Here is a 20,072-nt window from a genome sequence, read left to right as displayed (position 1 = left end):
GAAGCCTGGGCGACTCTCCGAGGCTCTACTGGGGCCTCCGGGGCGCATGCATCCTGGCGAAGCGGCGGTGTTTCCACTTGAGCGGCAGAGCCTCCTGCGTCGGCTGTGTGCACAAGGCTGTGCTGCGGAGTAGGCGCTTTTTCGTCTCTGGCGTATTCGGTCCACCAAGCATGTGGGAACAGGGCGTGGAGGGTGACGATCGATTTCATTGGCGTCTATCCCTCCGAAAACGAGACACCCTCTTTTTCCTTCACGGGCCGTTGTTGGCATCGGGGAAGCCCCCTAGGAGACAAAATCCAAAGAAGCATGGAGCAACACCATTTGAAGCGGGAGGCGGAGGTGAACTTCTGGGCCAAAGCCAGGCTCCAGTCAAGAGATCTCCGGCACCCCCGCCTTTGCTCGCGTCCCCAGTATTTTGGGTCTCAGATGTCGGAACAGCTTCAACCGATTTGTTTGTGGTCTCCCGAGTGGCGAAAGACTGCATAATGGCGATATAGCGCCTGATCTCCGATTCGATGATGCCCTCGCGGATGCACACCTCCCGACCGTCTCCGAGGAATCCTGCTTGGAGCGACGCGTTCAGCTTCTCGTACCCATTCAGACAAACACACGTTCGCTGGTAGTAAAGGACAGCGCCTGAAGCCTGGCACAGTGCATTCATTCCGCAGCCGCCGTTGTTCACGCACGGACCGGTCGGAGGAGTGTCTAAAAAGCAGCACAGGAACGGCGCAAAGAACGCAAAGAATACACCAAAGTGTCGGACGCTCTCCGAGACACATCTTCCTGCCACGTGCGCCTCCACGCGTTTGGAATCAGTTCGAGAGGCCTACCTAGACTGCGGCTTCTATTTCTCTGTCTGTGTGTCAAAGACGAAACCGGCACACAGATGGAGGCTCCAAAATGCGGAAACGCGTGTGAGTGTGTGTGTGGACGCGCGGGTGTCTCTGCCGGTGAACCTTTATGCATGTATTTATCCTGTTTATTTGCGTTTCGTTCGCAAATAAACAGGGGGATGCCATGTTGTTTCAGGTGCTTCCGTCGCTCGGTGGACACCCGCCGTGAGCACCGAAAACGCCCGGAACCTTTCTCGTCTTCAGATGCGTGGGCTGTTTCGATTCGCGCAGTCTGTCCACTGCCGTCGCACGCCTGCTGTCTGGTGAGCTAAGGACGTTCCCAACCGGCTTAACGGTGTGTGTTTCCACGTGAGGCGCCGCCGCGAAAATCGTTTCCGAAGGCGCTCTGGTCTGCCCGGACGTTTATCGAGTTTCGCCTTCCTTTCGTTTTTCCGTCCTTACTGAGGGTCAAACACTGGGCGTTGTACCCAGACTGTGCATTCCACGCGGAGCCGTGAGGACACACACAGTCGAAAGATCCACTGAAATTCTGGCAAACCGCCTGGAGTGGACACGCCTGTCCAGGACTCCGTCCTCCCCAAGACTCCCGGCACTCGTCGATGTCGACGCACGTGTCAGCGACTTGTCGAAATCCTTCTCTGCACTTGCATTCAAACGACCCAGGGAGGTTTCTGCACACGGAGGCGGGACCACAGGGATTGAAGGCGCACTCGTCGATGTCTCGACACTCGTATCCGTTTCCGTGGTAGCCTTGCGGGCACTGACAAGACTTCTGCAAGGTCGAAGTCACGACGCACGTCGCCAGCGGATGGCAGCGCAAGTCGGCACAGCGCGACAGCGCGGTGTTCGGGTCCAACAGGGCGGGGGAGCTGGAGGCGTCAAAGGGCGGGAGCGACGCTGCGCCGTTCGTCAGCGCCTTCCGGATGTCCAGAACGCCCGAAGTCGCAATGTAGCCTAAACACAACCCGTGCAGGCAGGAGGCACAAGAGGGGGAGGACGGGAGTCGAGCAACGCGCCGAGGGAGATGTGCGGACGAAGGCGTTTCGCGGCACCAAGCGAAGAACCTCGCACGAGGTGACACTAAGCTGCTCGTCCCCGCGCCTACCCTGGAGTTGAGGATTGTACTTTGCATTTCTCAGGATGCGGTCGATCACTTCTCGATACGGGAGATAGGGGAACCGCGACCAAACCAACGCGACTGCGCCGGAGACAAAGGGGACCGCGAAACTCGTGCCCTCGACACTGCGGTACGTTCCGCTCAAGGACGTCGACATGATTTGCGCCCCAGGCGCCGCAATGTCCACCTGCGTCTTTCCGTAGCTGGAAAAATTCGCGAGACTGCCGGACCGTGTAATGGCTGCGACAGAAATGATGTTGTCCAGCAGGTAGGAGGCCGGAAACACTGGATCCCTGCAAACAGTCACGCATCTCGAGAGGAGTCTCGTCCAGGCCTTGCGGCACGCGGCGGCGCGTCCACAGCTTTTTGCACGTGCATGTGTGAAAGTGCCTGTTGCTATGGACAGAGATGCACACGGACCGACGGGCGGTGAACCACCGTAACGGTTCGGCGGCATCAGCAGGGATCGCCGAACGGCGACTTGCTCCTGACGGGGGCGTTAGTGTGTGCTGAGTCCAATGCCTACACACATACCCTCTCGTTTTCCAATCTTTCCCTGTCCACATCTATGCATCTATCCGTAAACATCTCACGACTCATCAGACTGCAAACCGTTCGTTGCCCAGTCTCGGATTAGGGACTGCGTTGAGGCAGGCTGGGACTCTCTTGGCATGTGGACCAGTGGATGCTTCCGGCATCGCGTCTGACTTGTCGTTGTCGTTGTTTCCGTTGTAGTTCCCCGCCGCCGCCACAAAGACCATTCCGGCCGCGCGAGCGCGTTCGACGGCTTGTTCGAGTCCGTGGAAACCACTGCCTCGGCCGCCGTAGCTGTTGTTGGAGATTTTGACGCCCTTGCCCAAGGCGTAATCGATGGCACGAGCGAAGCTGCTGACGGTGCCTTTGATGTCTTTGTTCAACGCCTTCAAAATCATGATTTCGCACCCCCAGCAGATGCCGGCCATGCCGATGTGGTTGTTCGGCTCCGCTGCGATGATCCCCGCGGAGGCGGTCCCGTGCCCGTTGTCGTCGTCTGGGTCGTTGTCGCCGTGGATAAAGTCCTGTGAAAAAGGCACGGACCGCTCGAGAAAAATCTCAAGTCCTCAACTTGCTGCCTGTGCGGGGTAGACACCTCATGGTGTTCCGCCGTTTTCGTCGAAAAAAAGTTGGTGTCCCGCAACCTGCGGGCGCCTCCCTAGCTCGAGACATCCAAGTTCCAAACGGACTGAGGCGCGGCATGTCTCTTCGCGTGTTGCTGACCGCGGCCAGGCCCAGTGAACGCCCTTGCGCGTCTTGTTGACGGGAGTGCGTTTGCGTGTGGACACATTGAATGCGGCCAAGTCCAGGCGAAGATGTGGGTGTGAACAGAGCTTTAGATGTCAAGGGCGAGGCAGGGAGCCAGAATGGACGGCAACGCAGGAGAGGAAAAAGAGACAGAGAAGAGGACACGCAGAGACGAAGGGAGGCAGTAAAGGAGACAGACTCGTGGACGAGAGGGACAGTCGCACGAAGCGTCTCCAGGAGAAAACGACAAGACGGGAGTCGGAAGGGAGAAGGCCGCGGGCACTGGGGAAACGGAGACCGAGAGACACGGCGAAGAGAGACACACTACTAGCAAGGCCACGCACGAGAAGCCAAAGGCGTCAGATGGGGTGCGAAACAGGAGGCTACGCGAGAAAACCGGAGACAACAGGCCCAGCAAGAAGGGAAAGCCCGCAAACACCCCATGTGGAAAAGTTCAGTTTACCCAGCCGAGGCAGTCGTCCACAAGTCCGTTTCTGTCATCATCGATCCCGTTGTTGCATATCTCGTCTTCGTTATGCCATATCATGTTCTTCAAGTCCGGATGGCGGTAGTCGACTCCACTGTCGATCACGGCGACGGTCAGTCGTTTTTGCATGTTCGCCCCTACACGCCCAAAACGAGGAACCACTGAGGACGAAACGCCGATCTCCATCGCGCGGTGTAAAAAGCACGTCGACGCCAGACTCACGAGACGACCGACAGACGAGAACCCCCGTATCGACACCGCCGCTAAGTTGCGCTCGTCTCTAGGCGTGAAACCGACACAGAACATGAGAGACGATGAGGGCTGAGTTTTTATATCTGCCCTCGGAGTCTCTTTTCCACAATCGCTCCGGAATAAAGGAGAGGACCAGCAACGAAACAGTACACGATGAATGCAAAAGAACCAAGCAGGAGAGACGCTACCTTCAGCACACCGCTGGATAAACCCCGGCCATCATTTACTTAACTACCAGTGGATGTATATAAATATATATATATATATATATATTTACATGTATATAGGCGTTCCATCCTTGTGGAGACAAGTCCATGTTTCATGTGCAGGTACTCACTTGACGACCGTTTACATACAGCACGATTGCTGTCCACAAAGTTTCCCGCTGCTCCACTGACGTGTTGGTAGTTGGAAAATCGCCCCTACGGCGGGTCAAGGTATCAATTGAGGTCACCGGGATTCTTTCTGCTTTGTCTTGCCAGTCTGTCCAGTTTTTCGCGCAAAACGAGTTTCAACAACCGGCGCTTGCTTTCCCCTCTCCACCGTTTTGTCTTCCGGGCGAAAGGCCGGGCGGCGTTTTGGCCCCTTTCCGGCTCTTTTCGGCCTCGGCGCCTCGCGCGTGTGTCTTACCTGTCCAGATTTCCCAGGCGCTGGGGGCTTCCGTACCCCATCGCGAGGGTCCGCTGTCGCTGAACGGCCATTGTTTCCACGTGAAGGGATCGTTTGGCATGACTTGCAGCCTGCGTCGATGAGGCGGGGCGTCGTCGCTGGGGTTCGCGTCCGCGTTTTCTGCGCACCCCGCGTCCGAGGCGTTCCGTCCAGCGCCAGGGCCCCTGGACGGGGAGTTAGGACGGTTTCCCTCGCACAGGATTGCCGTCTTCTCGCGATCGAGATCTGGTTCGAGGGTGCTCGCCAACTCGCCTCTGCCGTCAACTCCGCCTCCGGTTTCGTCCCCGGCTCTTTCGTCGGCCACGGGCACCGGGGCGGTTTCCGCGCTTCCTTCTGCGCTGGCCGACTGCGTTTCTTCGTCAAAGTCGGTGAGTTCTTGGTCCTCAAATACCTGGTCGACGTACTGTCTGAGGCCGAGCGCAGCCTTCATGAATTCGCCGATGCCGAGCACGTCGGGCAGTTCAAAGATCTCCATGCCGAGGTTACGGAGGTAAATGGACCGGATGGGCTGCAGCGAGGAAAACAAGGAAGAGAGGTGGTGGAGAAAGCGGTTGCGCTGCGCAAGCATCTCGAGCAGCATGAACGGCCTGAAGTCGCGGTAGGAAATAATCACGTTCCTGCGGTAGTTCGGCAACACCCGCGCCGTGCGCAGAACGAAGCCACTGATCATCTTGTCCACGGTTCGCCCGATGCTTTGTAGGATGGTGGCGGTAGGCGTCAAGATCCACTCTGTGCCTTCGTTCAAAAGACCCAGCAACTCGGTAGGTGTCGGCGTCTTGGAACAGTTGCCGCCTGGACCCATCAAGCACAGAAGGTTGTGCTCCTCGCCGGGGGGCGCTCGGCGCGACTCGGGTAAAAGGGAAGGATTGAACAGCGGAAAGGAGGCGAGGTGCTCCGAGAGACCAGACACCAACGCAGAAGCGAGGGAGGGAGGCAGTGAGGACACGAGGGCGGAATCCGAGGTAGCCGACGACGGCGAAGGAAGAAGACCGGGAGTGGACCGATCTCGCCAACCTCGTAGGTTCGCTGCGCCTTCGAGAATTTCCGTCGAGAGTTCCTTATCGTTTTCGGCACTCGTTTCTCCCTCCGTTTGCTTCGATACTCCAATGTTCTTTTCTCCAGCGGTAGTCGACAGTTGCGCTTCAAAGGGTGGACCGGCGAGCGGGAGACCCCGCTCAAAATCGATGGAGGGATTCGTTGATTCCTCGTCTACCCTCGGCACAGCCATTCTTTCGTCCATGCGGACAGAGTCCGTGGGTTGGGCATCTTCGAAAAAGGGTGGTGGCTCGACCGTGTTCCCCAAACCGAATGGCCAAGTCGGTCTCTTCGCCAGTTCCGCAGTTTCTGCCCTCGGAAACTCTTCACGGGCATTGAATATGGGACGGGCTGCTGGGTCTTGAGACGTTCCGATCGCGCTAACACTCTGAGAGGTGTGAGAGAGTTGGGTTTTTGAGAGCGAAAGAAACGGACTGCTGAACGGACGTTTACCGTCCTGTTCCACAGATAGCTTCGCGAAATCCCTTTCATTGCCTCGTTCCCCGTCGCCTCCATGGTAAGACTGTGAGAGGCCAGGCGTTCCAGATGCGAAACCACTCAAAAGGAGGAAAGCGCAAAGCAAGGACAGCCGAAACGTCGCGAAACAGTACCGTCGTCGGTGCGTGGGAACGACTTCTACGTGACGCTTTCTCTGTCGGAGCGAAACAAACTTCGCGAGAGGTCCGACGCGAGAGCCGGAAATGCGGACTACAAAGGCCAATCGGCAGTTCGCCGGCTGAAAACCGGCCCGTATGTCCAACATGTAAAAGACAGTGGGGAAATAACACGACCAGGTTAAACAGGTATCAAGATTGTGGGAGAAATCACGACGCAAGCATTCCCCGTCATCAACCCTACGGCTAGAGGCACGTGGTTACACACACAAGTATGCAAAGATATCCCGCTTCCTCGAAAGTATCTGCTTTCTAAGGAAGAGGAGATATATAGTCATTCTTCGTTTGCTGTTTGCTTGTGTTTACGTGTAGATACGTATGACTCCACATGTACATGTATATGGGTGTACGTCACGTATGTAGGTGGGCATGCATGCATTGTTAGTTACACACATATGCATATGAACATACATATATCAAGACGTGTACTAGTTACAATTACAATGCTGATGGAGAGTGCACAGGACACCATTACGTGGCTGCTACTACGAGTCCACAATTCCGGAACTTCTCGGGCTGTCGCGAAGAAACCAGTTTCTCCCTCCCTCTGATCTATTGCCTTTCACATCAACACCACTTCGCTTAGCTGATCAGTTTTGTAGAACAGAAGAATTCCGGCGTCCCCAAACAAGTTCCATTTCCGCCAGAGGCAGGAACAATCGACCAGCATAACCTTCATCTGAGTCTACGTTCTTCAAAGCCTCTGACGCAAGAGGAATCTGGGAAGCACGCGAGGGGGCATGTGGACGCACGACTACGACACTCTTCGTTTCAACAAACTACGAGTCGTTCCTTTTATCAGGAGAGGGCGTCCTGGAACAGCCAAGCGGAGTTCTGGCTTCGCCCAGACACACGTTGGAGCGTTGTTGTGCGTACAGATCCAGAACAACAAACATTTTCATTCGAAGGAAAGTGTCAAAGCCCCGGAAGAAACAACGTACTCCGTCGAGAAATAGCGGGGCGGAAGGACTGGGCGTGATATTACCATCACCGAAATCAAGGACCCTACAAAGCATTAAATTTGTGACCGTTCTCTTGATTTTTGTCCTTTCCCAGAATTGAAAGTATATCTGCAAGGACCAGAAGTCCTGTTCGCAGCAGCATTGCACAGATGTAAAAAGTCACCTATTCGCTTGCATCAGAGAAATTCGTCTTCGTATTTTGCTCCGTTTATAGGGCAAGACGGGAGAGAACGAAAGCGGGTGTATGCATGATCTGGACAGCGACTCTTAGGTTTTTGGAAGCTCAGAGCTTCAGTTTCAGTGGCCTCACGCGAGACATTACCCGCGCAAACAGAACGGGGGAGTCCTCTGAGCGAAAACAAGAGATAAGAGACGAACGTGTCCGATTTAGATACAGAACCAGAAAACAGGGAGTTGGTTACCGAGTCGTGCCAACATACCGAGGGGTAAGGCAATCTGCCGCAGTTTTCGACAGGTTGACAGCGTTCGTTGTCCCTTCAAAAATCGAGATTTTCTCCCATCTGTGAAGGACAAAAAAAGCGAGCCTCGCTTTCTTTGCCTCTCAGGCTTCTCCGCATCTTCCGAAGAATCTTAAGACAGCGAAACCACCTCGTTCGGTGCCGAGAACGCAGGCAAACGAAAACACACCTTCCTCTCCGCCTGATCTCTCCACAGTAACAGTAAAGAAAAAAGCCACGTTCTTCGGAAAAACGCCGCTAGCTTCCGTGCTCTCAACTGTGTTGCCATCTGTGGAAAAGGATGCACCGTTGGTGCAAAAGGTGGTTTCTCCGCCAGACGAGACAGAAACGAACCGACAGAGCGCTCACATGTGTGTCACAAATCGAACCGCATTGGGTCAAAAGTCGAAATCTCAAGAAAATGTTAGCGGAAGGAACGCATGTATGCTCTCTGAGTCTTTCTGGGATTTTGTTCGGCGAGTGTTCGCGGTGAATCTGTAATATGTGTAGTGAACAGCCGTCGAGCGCCATCAACTGCCGGACTCCATGAAGATGCTAAAGGCATCCTAAGCCGAAAGAAAATCGGTGAACGCAGTGCACATCGCCTCCACAAACTCTAGCTCCGTTGCCGCTGTCAGAAAAGGGAGGCAAAATGCACATATGTATGTATTTGTGCGTACATGTACAGCCCCCCTCATAGTAGTGAATGTATTCATGGATATCGTTGAAAGCATAAATCAATGAGTTGTTCCTCTTCAACACTGCGCTTCATCCAAATGCACGCTGCACGCCTGTGTTGCGATACATTTTTGCCGTGTCCCCGCTTCCTTAGCAAACAAAGACCGCCTCTCTCTCGGATAGAATACACGGGATGCTTCTTGGCAAAGACGTTTGTGGCTCCGAATCAGACTTGCCGGTCTACTCGGTTTGGAATAAACAGTTAACCGAGATCAGTATCCTCCAGTCGCTAACTTCACTATTGGGATGAGGAGACGCGACCTTACAGGAAATGACCATCCCGGCGCTGTTTCTCCTTGTGCAAACTGACATCCGAACAAGTCGTGTCCTCGTGCTATATATATTATATATATGTACACGCAGATACATGGAGGCACACGTTCCGTACGACTGACTCGTGGCGAATCCATGGCTGATGACATGGCTTATATTTCCGAGGTTTTGTCCAGTAGGATCTCGATGCGTGCACTCTTTAAGAGATGTGCGGTGCCTCTGCAGATAACTTTCGCATACCAGACGCTAGTCATGCGCTTGCGTTGTGTGTTTTTGTGTGCCTGCGCGGAAGCCTGTTCATTTCGGGAGATGCGTCCCGCTGCTGGTCTGATTTTCGCCTGGTTTCGCGCGGTCACGAAAACCCGCGCTTGCCGGCGAGGCACCGCCAGAAGACGTGCGCTCCTGTCCAAAAGACCGCATGCAGTCTCGTTTCTGTTCGCCTGACAATGCTTGCTTTTGAAATGGAGATGTTGATGGGAAAGGGTTCGTCTCGACAAGACGCGCACAACTGGTTCGACGTTGCGTTGCACAACTTTCACGCCACGCAATCGAAGCACAAAAGTTCCGAAAAGTGTTCGAAACCGCGGGACGCTTGACAAGACACTAAACAAAGGGACTTGTTTCTCGTCCTGCTGGTGTTCCCTGTCAAGGACATGTCCCCGATTCATGCCTTCGCATCCACAAAACAACCACAACTGCCCGAATGTCCCTACACATGTACACATATTTCTGCCGAGAAAAGGTTGGGACGCCGCGGAGGCATCCAGGCACCTGCGGTCCACACGGATGACCAAGGACGCATTCGCATATACGGCGTACATCACCAAGAAATGAAAGCAAGAATACAGTACAATGGCATGCATCGTTTTCCGTCTGACAGGCTTCTTCGGTCGCACAGAAAGCCTGTTCTCCGACAGGCGCGTCGAATACGTGCTGCGGATTTCCAGTCCAACACAGAAAGGTTAAGGCTCCAGTGCTGAAGCGTCTTTCGGTATACCGATTTCTTCTTCGGAGTATGTCCCATCAACACATGCGTGCAGAAGACCGCCCCCAAAGACCACAGAGGAATTTCAAAAATAGAGCCGCCTTTCTGCGTGTCGTCGCAGGAAAGTTCCCCCTTAGAGTGTGCCTCACTCTCTTTTTCTCTCTTCCCTCCCCTTTGTCCTAATCCCTATTTGGTTCGTACTTCGCCCCTCGCCGTGGAGCGTTTTGTCTCTGCTTGCATGTGTGAATTCCCACAACCCACAAACGTTTAATCCTCGCGGAAGATCTGTTTTCTCTGCGAATTTTCCCCTCCGACGGCTGTCGGCAGGTGAACGTTTCCTTGAACTTTTCGGAAACGCACAGATATACTGCTCCGAGACAAAAGCAAACAGCGAAGCGAGAGAAGAAAAAACAACTTCTGAGAGAGACAACCGCACCAAAACGCGCTCACAGTCGACAAACGGGATGGGCGCGTCTTTTGTGTTTCATCTGCTAAAAAGCCTTCTGTTTCCTTGAAACAGAGACTGAAAAAAAACAAACTTCTTTCTCTGTGGCAATGCATCAACACGTCGCGCAGCGCTCTTCGCCGGGGAGCCTCGAATTCAACGTAAAACGGGCAACCCATTCTCTTCACTCTTTCTATCCGTCGCGTATTCATTTCATCGGAACAGAGGACCACGAAAGCACACCTCGCAATCTCGAGAGAGTGCCCGTTTTTTTCCCGCGTGCCGCTCGTCGCGACGTCTGCCGGCGAGGAACCCCCCCGCAGGGAAGTTTGCAAAAGAGTGGGGCGTAAAGGAGCGCCCGGCACTTCAAGTGCCCAGACCACCCACTGTTCCCATGCGAAGCGTCACGAGCCTCGAGCTTTTTGCTTCGGCTCCACGCGCGTCGGCCTCTTCCGGTCTTTTTCGTTTCTTTCCCCTTTTAGCTCTCCGTTTGTGACCCGAGGCACCAGGCAGAACACGGGAGCCGCGGGGAGACGGTGGCCGCAAAGACGCCATTCAAAAAAAGCGCAGCGGTCTACGGCGTGTAGACATGCGCGCGCCGCAAAATAAGCATGCAAACATGGAAACCAATTAGCCAGCGATTTACATACGCATTTACGTATTTGGCTGTGAATGGGAATATACAAAATGTCGCCCTTCGCGCGCTGTCGCCGCCGGAGCGAGGGAAAACAGACAAAAGGGAACACGACAAACGCTGACAGATCCCTTTTCAAGTCGGGGCGTTCAAAGTTTCGCCCCTGGGAAATCCATTCAAAACCGATTTGGCTGTCCACACAGCCTGTCGTGGCCTCCGCCTTGTTCGCAAGAAGCCAAGATTCACTGCGCCGAAATGATCCAAACTGAAAAGAAGAGAAACAGGTGACAGGTGGAGACAGGGAAGTCGAAAGTTCGAAGGAGACGGGACGGAGCGGCCGGAAACAGCGCGAGACGCCGAATCGGAGACGCGAGCATGCGCCCCGACGACACTCCATTTGTCTCTAGAAAGGAAAGAGCCGTGCTGCAAAGCAAAAAGGAACACGACACACGACCATCAAAAGAGAGGGGATACAAGGGTACTGTGACTGCAGGAATCTATTCTTGTTCCAGGCGAGTACATATATATGTAGAGATAAAAAGCCGCACAGAGAACACGCAGATCTATCTCTAGCAGTCGACAAGTACAGAGATACACTGACACCGAAACAAACACATGTGGAGATTTGTCCACACCCGAGGTGAAATCGCCTCAACGAGAGAGAAACAGCCATAAAAACTCACGTATAAACAAATCCCTCTATCAATCCGTATATATATATATATATACATAGAAATATATAAATATATGTATATATGATTAAGCATCATTTCAGAGAAGTGTATGGCTGAGAGACTCTTTCTCTCCGCGCAAGATGGGGGCGCGCGGACGCATGCGCATCGCTGCTTACTGAACAGGAAATCTCGCCGAGGGCCAGAGAGGAGTTACTTGGAGAGAAACGATTTTTGGCTGTCTGTGACTGAGATGCGTCTTCCAGTGCTTTTCCCCTGTCAGGACGCAGCAAGCGACAACGCAACCTCTCGTGTCATCCCTTTTCTCGCTGCTTGTCCCTTTCTCGCTTCTTGTCTCTTTTCTCGCTTCTTGTGCCCTTTCTCGCTGCTCCTCCCTTTTCTCGCTGCTTGTCCGTTTCCTCGGTTAGTTGCGAAGGGAGCGCCGAGGTCGCCTCTCTGTTCTGGAGCGACTTGGCCCATTCCGACTCTGCACCCTTTTCCTGGCCTTCTCTTCGCAAGCGCGATCTCTCGTTTCATGTTTTCTCTCCTTTTTTCGCCCCAGCCTTCGCGTCACTCACCTTCCGAAATTCCTTTTCTGCGATTGCCATCTTCGAATTCACCCGCGCAGCCACGCGATGGCCGCCGATGTGCTCAGAGTCGACAGAGAGACGGCTGCGGATCACGGCGAGGCAGGCAGAACAAGACAAACTGAAAGCGCCACAACGTTATCTGAAACTCTTTGCTGTTAGAAAAAGAAAAAAGAATGCAAAGACAAAGCCGAAAAACCACTCGATGCACACAAAATGCAATCCTACCATATACACTTGTGTTCTCCACCCCAGGCGGCCAGCATCTCCTCTGGTCTCTTTTCTGCATCGACCTCTACAGATACACATGTAGATGTACGTGTATGCGTATAAATGTTATGTGCATGCATCTAAATGCATGTATGCATATATATACATATTATATATATATATATATACGTTGTAGCCGGCGTGACGACTCGAGCCTTCTCGCCTGCCTGCCTGCAGGCACAGAAGGGAAAGGTTTTCTGCGGATCTTCATCTCGCGTACCGAGCGAGTTCGAGGTTTTCCGGTTTGATGACTGAAAGCTCTTTCAGAGGCGTGCACGTCGAGATCCACGGATGCTGCAGCGCTGGAAAAAAAGCGAAGAGACCGACACAAGCGAAATGGAGACGCCTTGAGAGGAGGAGCGGAGACTCTCGGCGGCAAGGCAACATCTGTGGAAAGAGCGAACAGACACCTAGCCGCGAGAGAAAGCGAGAACGACGAGAGTCGAGACTGAGACCGAGGAAACAGAACGACCGACACGAACGCGCCTGCACGAATCGGCTGGAGCCGAGAGAAAGAAAGGAAGTTTGGAAGACGCTCGACGCAGCCAAAAGGTTTGCCCAGAGCAGCAACGCACAAGAGTGTCAGCTGCCTCGCAGAAAGAAAACGCCGAAGGCTGATTCAGAAACGCCGCAGCGAGACAGACGAGAAGAAAGAGAAACCCAGAAAGCGAGAAAACCAGAAGGCGAGAAACCCCGAACGAAGGCCTTCCACAGGAGGTTCCAGTTGTGGTTATTCTCGTCACGAAGGGGAGTATAAAAGCGCCTTCGACTCGTCTGCAGAACCTGTACAGCTCCGTTTCAGAGAGGGTAGAAAAAAGAATTTGTGGAGAGAAAAAACGAATCTGCGAGGCCGAGCGAACCGCGACGGCGGTCGCAGCGCCTCTCTCACCTTGCGCCGCTGTCAGCCGCGTTCGGTAATTTCTGTCGAGCAACCGACTGAGAAAATCCACGCAACTTTCCGTCAGGTGCATGCAGTCCTTGCTGGTCCAGTCCAGCTGCTTGTGTTGCACTTCTCTCTGCAAAGAAACCACAGCACTCTGCCACATATCTACATAAATATATAAAGAAAGCACAAAACCCGGAACCACGACAAAAAAGACAGATACACCTGGAGACGCAACGAGCGCGGAATTTGATCCGAAGACGACACATCTACAACGTAGCGCGCGGAAGTAAATAAAAAAAAAGCAGATGAGCACACATATAGATAAAGATGCAACTCTATCGTTGGAGCCTTTGCAAACTGGAAATCGTCTCCTCGGTAACAGGAAACATCGGCATCTCTTTTGTTTCTGCGGAACTCATGCACGTCGGAGATCTGTAACTCCGTTCCTTTCCTCCCAGTTTTTGCGCGTTTCAAAAACACACGCCGTCTCTGCGTTTGAATCTGTTGATTCGAGAGAGAATCGCGTACGGCAATGTGTCCAGGCTTCGAGCCTTCGAACGGGTAGCGACCAAAGAGCATCAAGTAAATCATGACTCCAAACGCCCACATGTCGACACCTGTTCCGTAGTGCTTGCTGAGAGAAGAGGAGAGACACGGCAAGAAAAACGGAAAGAGAGAGCGTGAACGCTTTAAACAAGCGCAAAAACGAAGGGTACGGCTCGTCCCACCCGTAGCGAAAGTGGACGGCGACGCGCATGTTACGCACCTGATTAACTCCGGCGAAATGTAGTGGGGCGACCCGCAGAGGTCGGTGAGGTAGCCACACGGCGGCAGCTGCAGAAGGGAAAGAAAACCAGAAGCGGAGAGAAAGTGGACGGAGGCGCGGGAGGCGGAGCGCCGGAGAAGGTGCTACGGAGTCAAAAACAAAAAACCTAAAAGGCAGGGGGGACCAGGAAGAGAAGAGGAGACGAGGAAAGGGAAGAGGAGGGGAGGCAGCGAAAAGGAAAGAAGAGGAAAGGGCGAGAAGGAAAGGGAAAGAAGAGCGAGAAGGAAAGAAGAGGAGCGACGGGAAAGGAGAAGTCGCTCACCCGAGCGGACATGCCGAAATCGATGAGTTTGATGGGGGAATCGGAAGATTTGCTCTTGAACAGAAAGTTCTCGGCCTGTACACACAGAAGAGCAAACTCCTCTCGGGCTCTAGGGCGCAAACGCCATCCGCTACCTGTCTCTTCTTCGTTTCTTTCCGGACCGCACAGGCCCGTGCAGAGTCGGTCGGGAACCGACGAGCCAGCGGGAGAAAAAGAGACAAAAAAGCGACTTCCCTCTCTTGTTCTCTCGTCTTCTCGCTCTTCTTCTCTCGTCTTCCCTCTCTTGGTCTCTCGTCTTCCCGCTCTTCTTCTCTCGTCTTCCCTCTCTTCTTCTCTCGTCTTCCCTCTCTTCTTCTCTCGTCTTCCCTCTCTTCTTCTCTCGTCTTCCCTCTCTTCTTCTCTCGTCTTCCCTCTCTTCTTCTCTCGTCTTCCCTCTCTTCTTCTCTCGTCTTCCCTCTCTTCTTCTCTCGTCTTCCCTCTCTTCTTCTCTCGTCGTCCCTCTCTTCTTCTCTCGCCTTCCCTCTCTTCTTCTCTCGTCTTCCCTCTCTTCTTCTCTCGTCTTCCCTCTCTTCTCTCGTCTTCCCTCTCTTCTTCCCTCGTCTTCCCTCTCTTCTTCTCTCGTCTTCCCTCTCTTCTTCTCTCGTCTTCCCTCTCTTCTTCTCTCGTCTCTTTCTCACCTTTACATCTCGATGGACGATGCCTCGTTCGTGGAGGTAAGCCAGTGCCCCAACCATTTGTTTGCAGAAGGTGGAGGCGTCTTGCTCGGTAACGTGGCGTCTCTTGACGATTTCGTGAAACAACTCGCCTCCGTCGCACAGCTCCAAGACGGCGTAGAAAAAGTGCCGATCCTCAAAAAAATCCACGTACTGAACCACGTTCGGATGGTCTGCGAAGCCGGACACCCACAAACACCGCGAAAATTCAGTTGCATGCGGAAAAGCGAACGCAGGCTGCGAGCCGTCAATACACAGCCAACATACACACGCGCCCGCATAAAACTCTCTGCAGCGGAAACAAAAAGTGCAAATACAGCACCGCAAACATAAACACACGTAGCTACACATATACATATGTATACTGATATACATATATGTAGTTGTGCGTAAAAAAAACGCCTGTAGAGATGTGCATGTGTGGACAGAAGGATGAGGAGCGAAGGCATACAGATGTCCACAGAGGCAAACCGTCATGCCGCATCCACACGAATGTTTGCTACCTTTCTATCCTACACATAAAAGTATATATATATATATATATATACATAGAGAGAGAGGGCAGCATTTGTATTTTGTAATGCGTGGAAGTGTCTGTGTCTCTTTGGCGTTCAGACTGCATCTGGCAGTCGTACCGAGGTCTTTGAGGATGTCGACTTCGGATTTTATCATTGCCTCGTTGGAGGGTCTGCCTGGCGCCATCTGTTCCTTCGCCGTCATTTTTCGTTCGATGATTTTCACGGCGAAAACTTCGCCTGTGTCGCGCTTCGTGCACTCCCGAACTTGTCCGAAAGATCCGGAACCGAGGATCTTTCCGATCTTGTAGTGCCGGCGAATGTCGTCCTCGTTTCGGGACAGCAACAAGTTGCCAGACAAGCAGCGAGCGCCCCCACACGTGTTTCCCATCCTGGCCGAGGTGGAGACGCGCCTCTCAGAAAGAGCGAACTCGCCAGCGACGAGCGCGAAAGCGCGCAGGAAAAAGAAGAAGAGGAAGACGACGGAGAAGAGGAAGCGAGGCGCCCTACGGAGAGGAAGACACAGGAGAGCGGAGAGAACTGGGGAGAGACGCCCCTTGACCGCGCGAACGCGAGGCACTGACTGAGAAGAGAAGGATGAAGAGGCGGGCAGTCCGTCGATCGACGGAAGCCAGGATGAGGGAAAACGATTACAGACGCGTGTGTCTTTCTGCACTCACAGAAGGAAAAGGCCAAGTGCGGACTGAAAAGAGAGACTGGAAACGGGAAAATTGGGCCGAAAGACCGAAATGAACGACGCCTGGAAGACAGCTGAGAGTGTCAGCTATCACGGTCTGGTGAAAGCTTCACAGGCGCGTTTGCCCTCGCATTTTCTCAAGCAAAGGCGCCCCGCAACAAGTACGCATGAACCGTCACTGAAATCCTAACCTGGAAAAAGTGAGATACAGTCTACCACGAAACGGCAAAAAAACATCGCTCCCTATACATAGACATCTACACGGATATATACATCTACACGGATATATACATCTATATGGACATATACATATATACATGAAGAGCCTGTCGTAAAAGGATCCTGTCTCCCTGGCTAGATTGGGAGGCAGTGCGAGGCTCTGAGGCGTCCGAGGTGACTCGACGGGGCAAAGAGGGAAACGACCGAAAAGGCGACGGAAAGGATCCGAAGAAAAAGGAGCCGAAGAAAAAGGAGCCGATCGAAAAGGTAGCACCGGAAAGAATGTGACGAGGTGTCCAGCGCGGCAGAAAGACAGCAGACAATAGGGGCGGCGAAACTCGCGGGGTGAGGCGAAAGCAACGCACATGGAACGCAAAGGATCAGCCAAGGAGGCGTTTACCACGCGGACGAAGAAACGAAAGCGGGCGAAGAAAGAAATGATGCCGTCAAAGAGAAGAGATGAAATAGCTCCTAGACGCTAGAGAAAAGGCAAGGACAGAAAGGAACGCGGGAAAGAAGGCCTTGACAAACGAAGACGTTTTTCTGCGAAAGATCTATGCTCGGAGTCGCCTTTTCTTGCGCGTGGCAAAACGTTTGTTCATCTTAGCAGGGAAGAAGGCGGAAAGCAGTTCGAGTGTGTGTACACCCCACAGCCACGCGCAGGGGCGGAAGACGAGGTGAGCGCAGAGAAGACGGAAAATTGGGACGTGGCCGAGGAAGGCTGAACGATTGGATTTCAGTCGAAAAAAACCAGAGAGAAAGAAGAGAAAAAGCGAGAAGAAGAAAACGAGAAGGAAAAAAACCGTACGTTCCCCGGAAAAGTAACAAGCGAGATGTGAGAGGCGGAACGCGCTGCTAGCTCGCGTGCGGGCCGATGTGCGGAAACGAAGCTTCAGAAGAAACGAATGAGACGGAAAAGAGGAAAAAAACACGGGGAGGCGCGGGAACAAGCGGGGGAATTGACAGCAGAGAGAACCTTTGAGAAGCCGACACGAAACACGGTTCGCCCCTCTCACGCAAGAAAGGAAAAAACGAACGGAGGACACAGGCAAAGAGGCAAGCGGTAGCGCGTCGTAGGAAGAAGGGAACACCGTTTCGCTGTGGGTGAAGGAACCATGGCCATAAAGAAGATATGAAAGAGAAAGCGAAGCGAGAGGTGTAAAAGGTGAAAGATTTCGAGAGGAGAGAGATTAAAAACAGCTTGGCGAGAGAGAAGAGCGAGGATCCTCACGCGTTGTACAGGTAAAACGAAGAGCGCGTTTTGCTTCTCCGCTTCGTACTGTTTCTGCCTCCCTTGGAGTTTCTCGTTCTCTCCCTCGCGTTCTTCTTCTCTGAGCTCGTAGACAAAAGAGCGAGGAGACGAACCCGCAGAGGATCTCTTTTTCTCCCGAGGGCGTGTCGGCAGTCGAGACGAAAGCCCAGGAAGACAAAGGGAGAAACACGCCGCGAAGCAAAGAGCGCAAAAAAGAATAGAAAGGAGATAGAAAAGAGAGGTAAGAAACGAGAGAGGAGAACGAAGGTAGAACAAAAGAGATGGAAACGCGAAGTGAGATGAGAGAAGCGAGAAAAACTTCGGGTCTCTTCTCGTGAACGTCTCGGTTTCTCGCGAGAATGAGGCTCCCGAACCTTCCCGGATTTTCTCCTCTCCTCTCTGTGGAAATGCTGTCGGGAAAGTTGCGCCTGCGGCGCGAAAAGGAAAAACAGTTCGCCACAATGAGAGAAGAACGGGAGGCAACATCTCTCGCGTTTAATCACGGTTATGTGCTGTCCTTGTCCTTAGCTGCGGCGGGAAGCCGACCGATTTTTCTCAAGAGCGCAGAAAGCTGAAGACGAAGACGCTCGAGAAGGAGCAACGGAAAGCGCGTCGTTCCCGGAGTGAATCTTCACTCGCGGGCTTCCCCTTTTTCACAAAAATGCAAGAATCTCCGGTTTTTCGTCACTCCCGCGGGCGCTTGGTCGGCGCGGAGTTGCCCCAGAGAGCAAAGCAAAGCGCGCACACGCCGCTGCATGCGACTAGCTGTGTTTTTTCTTGTGATTCTTTTCCCAGAGAGGCCACGGAGGCACTCTGAGGTCTCCAGGCGAGAACGCAGAGATCCAGCTTCCCGCGAACAGAAAAAAACAAGAGAAAGGAAAGCAGAAAAACGAGGGGTTCCTCCCACTATTCTTTTTGTGCGCCAAAGAGGCACTCATGTTGCAGCTTGACGGCCAAACGGAGAAACGGATCGAGAGAGACACATGCAGAGAGCGATATACATTCATAAAAATACGTGTATCTGTTTATATATATAGAGAGAGACGGACATATAGTTATAAAAATACACATATCTGTACATATACAAAGACGGATATATAGTTACGAAAATTCATACATATATATATATATATATATATATATATATATATACATAGAGAGAGATTGATGCATAGATAGAGAGATGGTGTGTGGAGATAGATATATAGAGAGAGATGGTGTGTGGAGATAGATATATAGAGAGAGATGGTGTGTGGAGATAGATATATAGAGAGAGATGGTGTGTGGAGATAGATATATAGAGAGAGATGGTGAGACATGTAGAGGACGAGGGAGGCAGATCATGAGCGAGGATATAGAGAAGGTATGAGGGCGAGACATGGAGAGAAGAGAGAGAACTTGAGGTACTCGGCACCGTCAGGCAGGAGGAAAGAGGGAGCGCAAGTTCTCGTAGAACCTGTGTCAGAGATATCCATTTTCCTTGAACTGTAACCATTTTGTCTACCTCCATCGCCGCCCCGCTCGCCATCATCCCCTGTCTTCATACTTCCCACTCGTGTCCATAAAGTTACATACATACATATTCTTACATAAATACATATTCTTACATACATACATATGTAAATATATATATATATATATATAGTTCAACTCTGAGCGACTGAAGTGTGTGTATGTACACATTCCCGTTATTTGTTTTATAGAGGTTCTCGGGGCGCTCTAGCCGCATCAGACGCAGGCGAGAGGCAGAAACCGAGAAGGCGCTGTGTCCTTCTTTGTTTACCGGATCCAAGTTCTATTGTGTTAGCATGGTTTCGAAAACAAAAAGCGGCTTTAGGTTTGATGGAACTTTCACACCCAGATAACTCCATATACCAGTCAACCGCTTCGTTTTTCGTTCGCCTTAACTCCTAGAAACAGCCAAGTTCAAAAGCGCACATATCTGTTTGGTTCCCGGTTTGTTCTTCACCTTGTCATGCTTAGAGAAATATTTCTTGATCGGCAGCGCGGTCGTAGAGCTTGCAGCCAAGCGCCTCGTCTCTCTTTTCTCTCTGGTCCACACACAATGTGAGCCGCTTGAGCTTCGTAAAAAGGTGAACGTTTTCGTTCTAAGGCCTTCCTTGCCTTCCAAACCCGTCTTCTCGTGCATCTGAAGCACGTTGGATAGGCGCAAGCGTTTCGTCTCTCTGTTCACAGAGAAGCTAAAAAACTCGTCCCTTCCATGAAGCGACAAGAGACAGCTTTTCTGTTTCCAACTGTTTCTCTGGGGCGCGATTCAACGCACGCAGAGAGCCGAAAAGAGCGATTTTG

At 52.5% G+C, this 20,072-nt stretch overlaps 2 protein-coding genes across 2 annotated transcripts; both read right to left on the bottom strand.

Moving 5' to 3' along the window:
- Positions 1–250: 250 nt before the first annotated feature.
- On the bottom strand, positions 251–5,900 carry NCLIV_050140 (putative subtilisin-like protease; the record flags this gene model as incomplete). The annotated part of the gene is made up of 6 exons (XM_003884567.1): positions 251–705; positions 1,296–1,808; positions 1,960–2,264; positions 2,680–3,029; positions 3,716–3,876; positions 4,622–5,900. 6 exons carry the CDS (start codon positions 5,898–5,900, stop codon positions 251–253), a joined length of 3,063 nt encoding a protein of 1,020 aa, XP_003884616.1.
- Positions 5,901–12,068: 6,168 nt separating this feature from the next.
- On the bottom strand, positions 12,069–15,985 carry NCLIV_050130 (putative ULK kinase; the record flags this gene model as incomplete). The annotated part of the gene is made up of 8 exons (XM_003884566.1): positions 12,069–12,207; positions 12,613–12,694; positions 13,282–13,408; positions 13,807–13,912; positions 14,045–14,112; positions 14,367–14,441; positions 15,044–15,252; positions 15,715–15,985. 8 exons carry the CDS (start codon positions 15,983–15,985, stop codon positions 12,069–12,071), a joined length of 1,077 nt encoding a protein of 358 aa, XP_003884615.1.
- Between the last annotated feature and the right edge of the window lie 4,087 nt (positions 15,986–20,072).

The sequence above is a fragment of the Neospora caninum genome, chromosome X (genome assembly GCF_000208865.1).
Source record: "Neospora caninum Liverpool complete genome, chromosome X".
Lineage (NCBI taxonomy): Eukaryota > Apicomplexa > Conoidasida > Eucoccidiorida > Sarcocystidae > Neospora > Neospora caninum.
The sequence above is the reverse complement of the archived record's forward strand: the minus strand, read 5'-3'. Positions and strand labels throughout refer to the sequence as shown.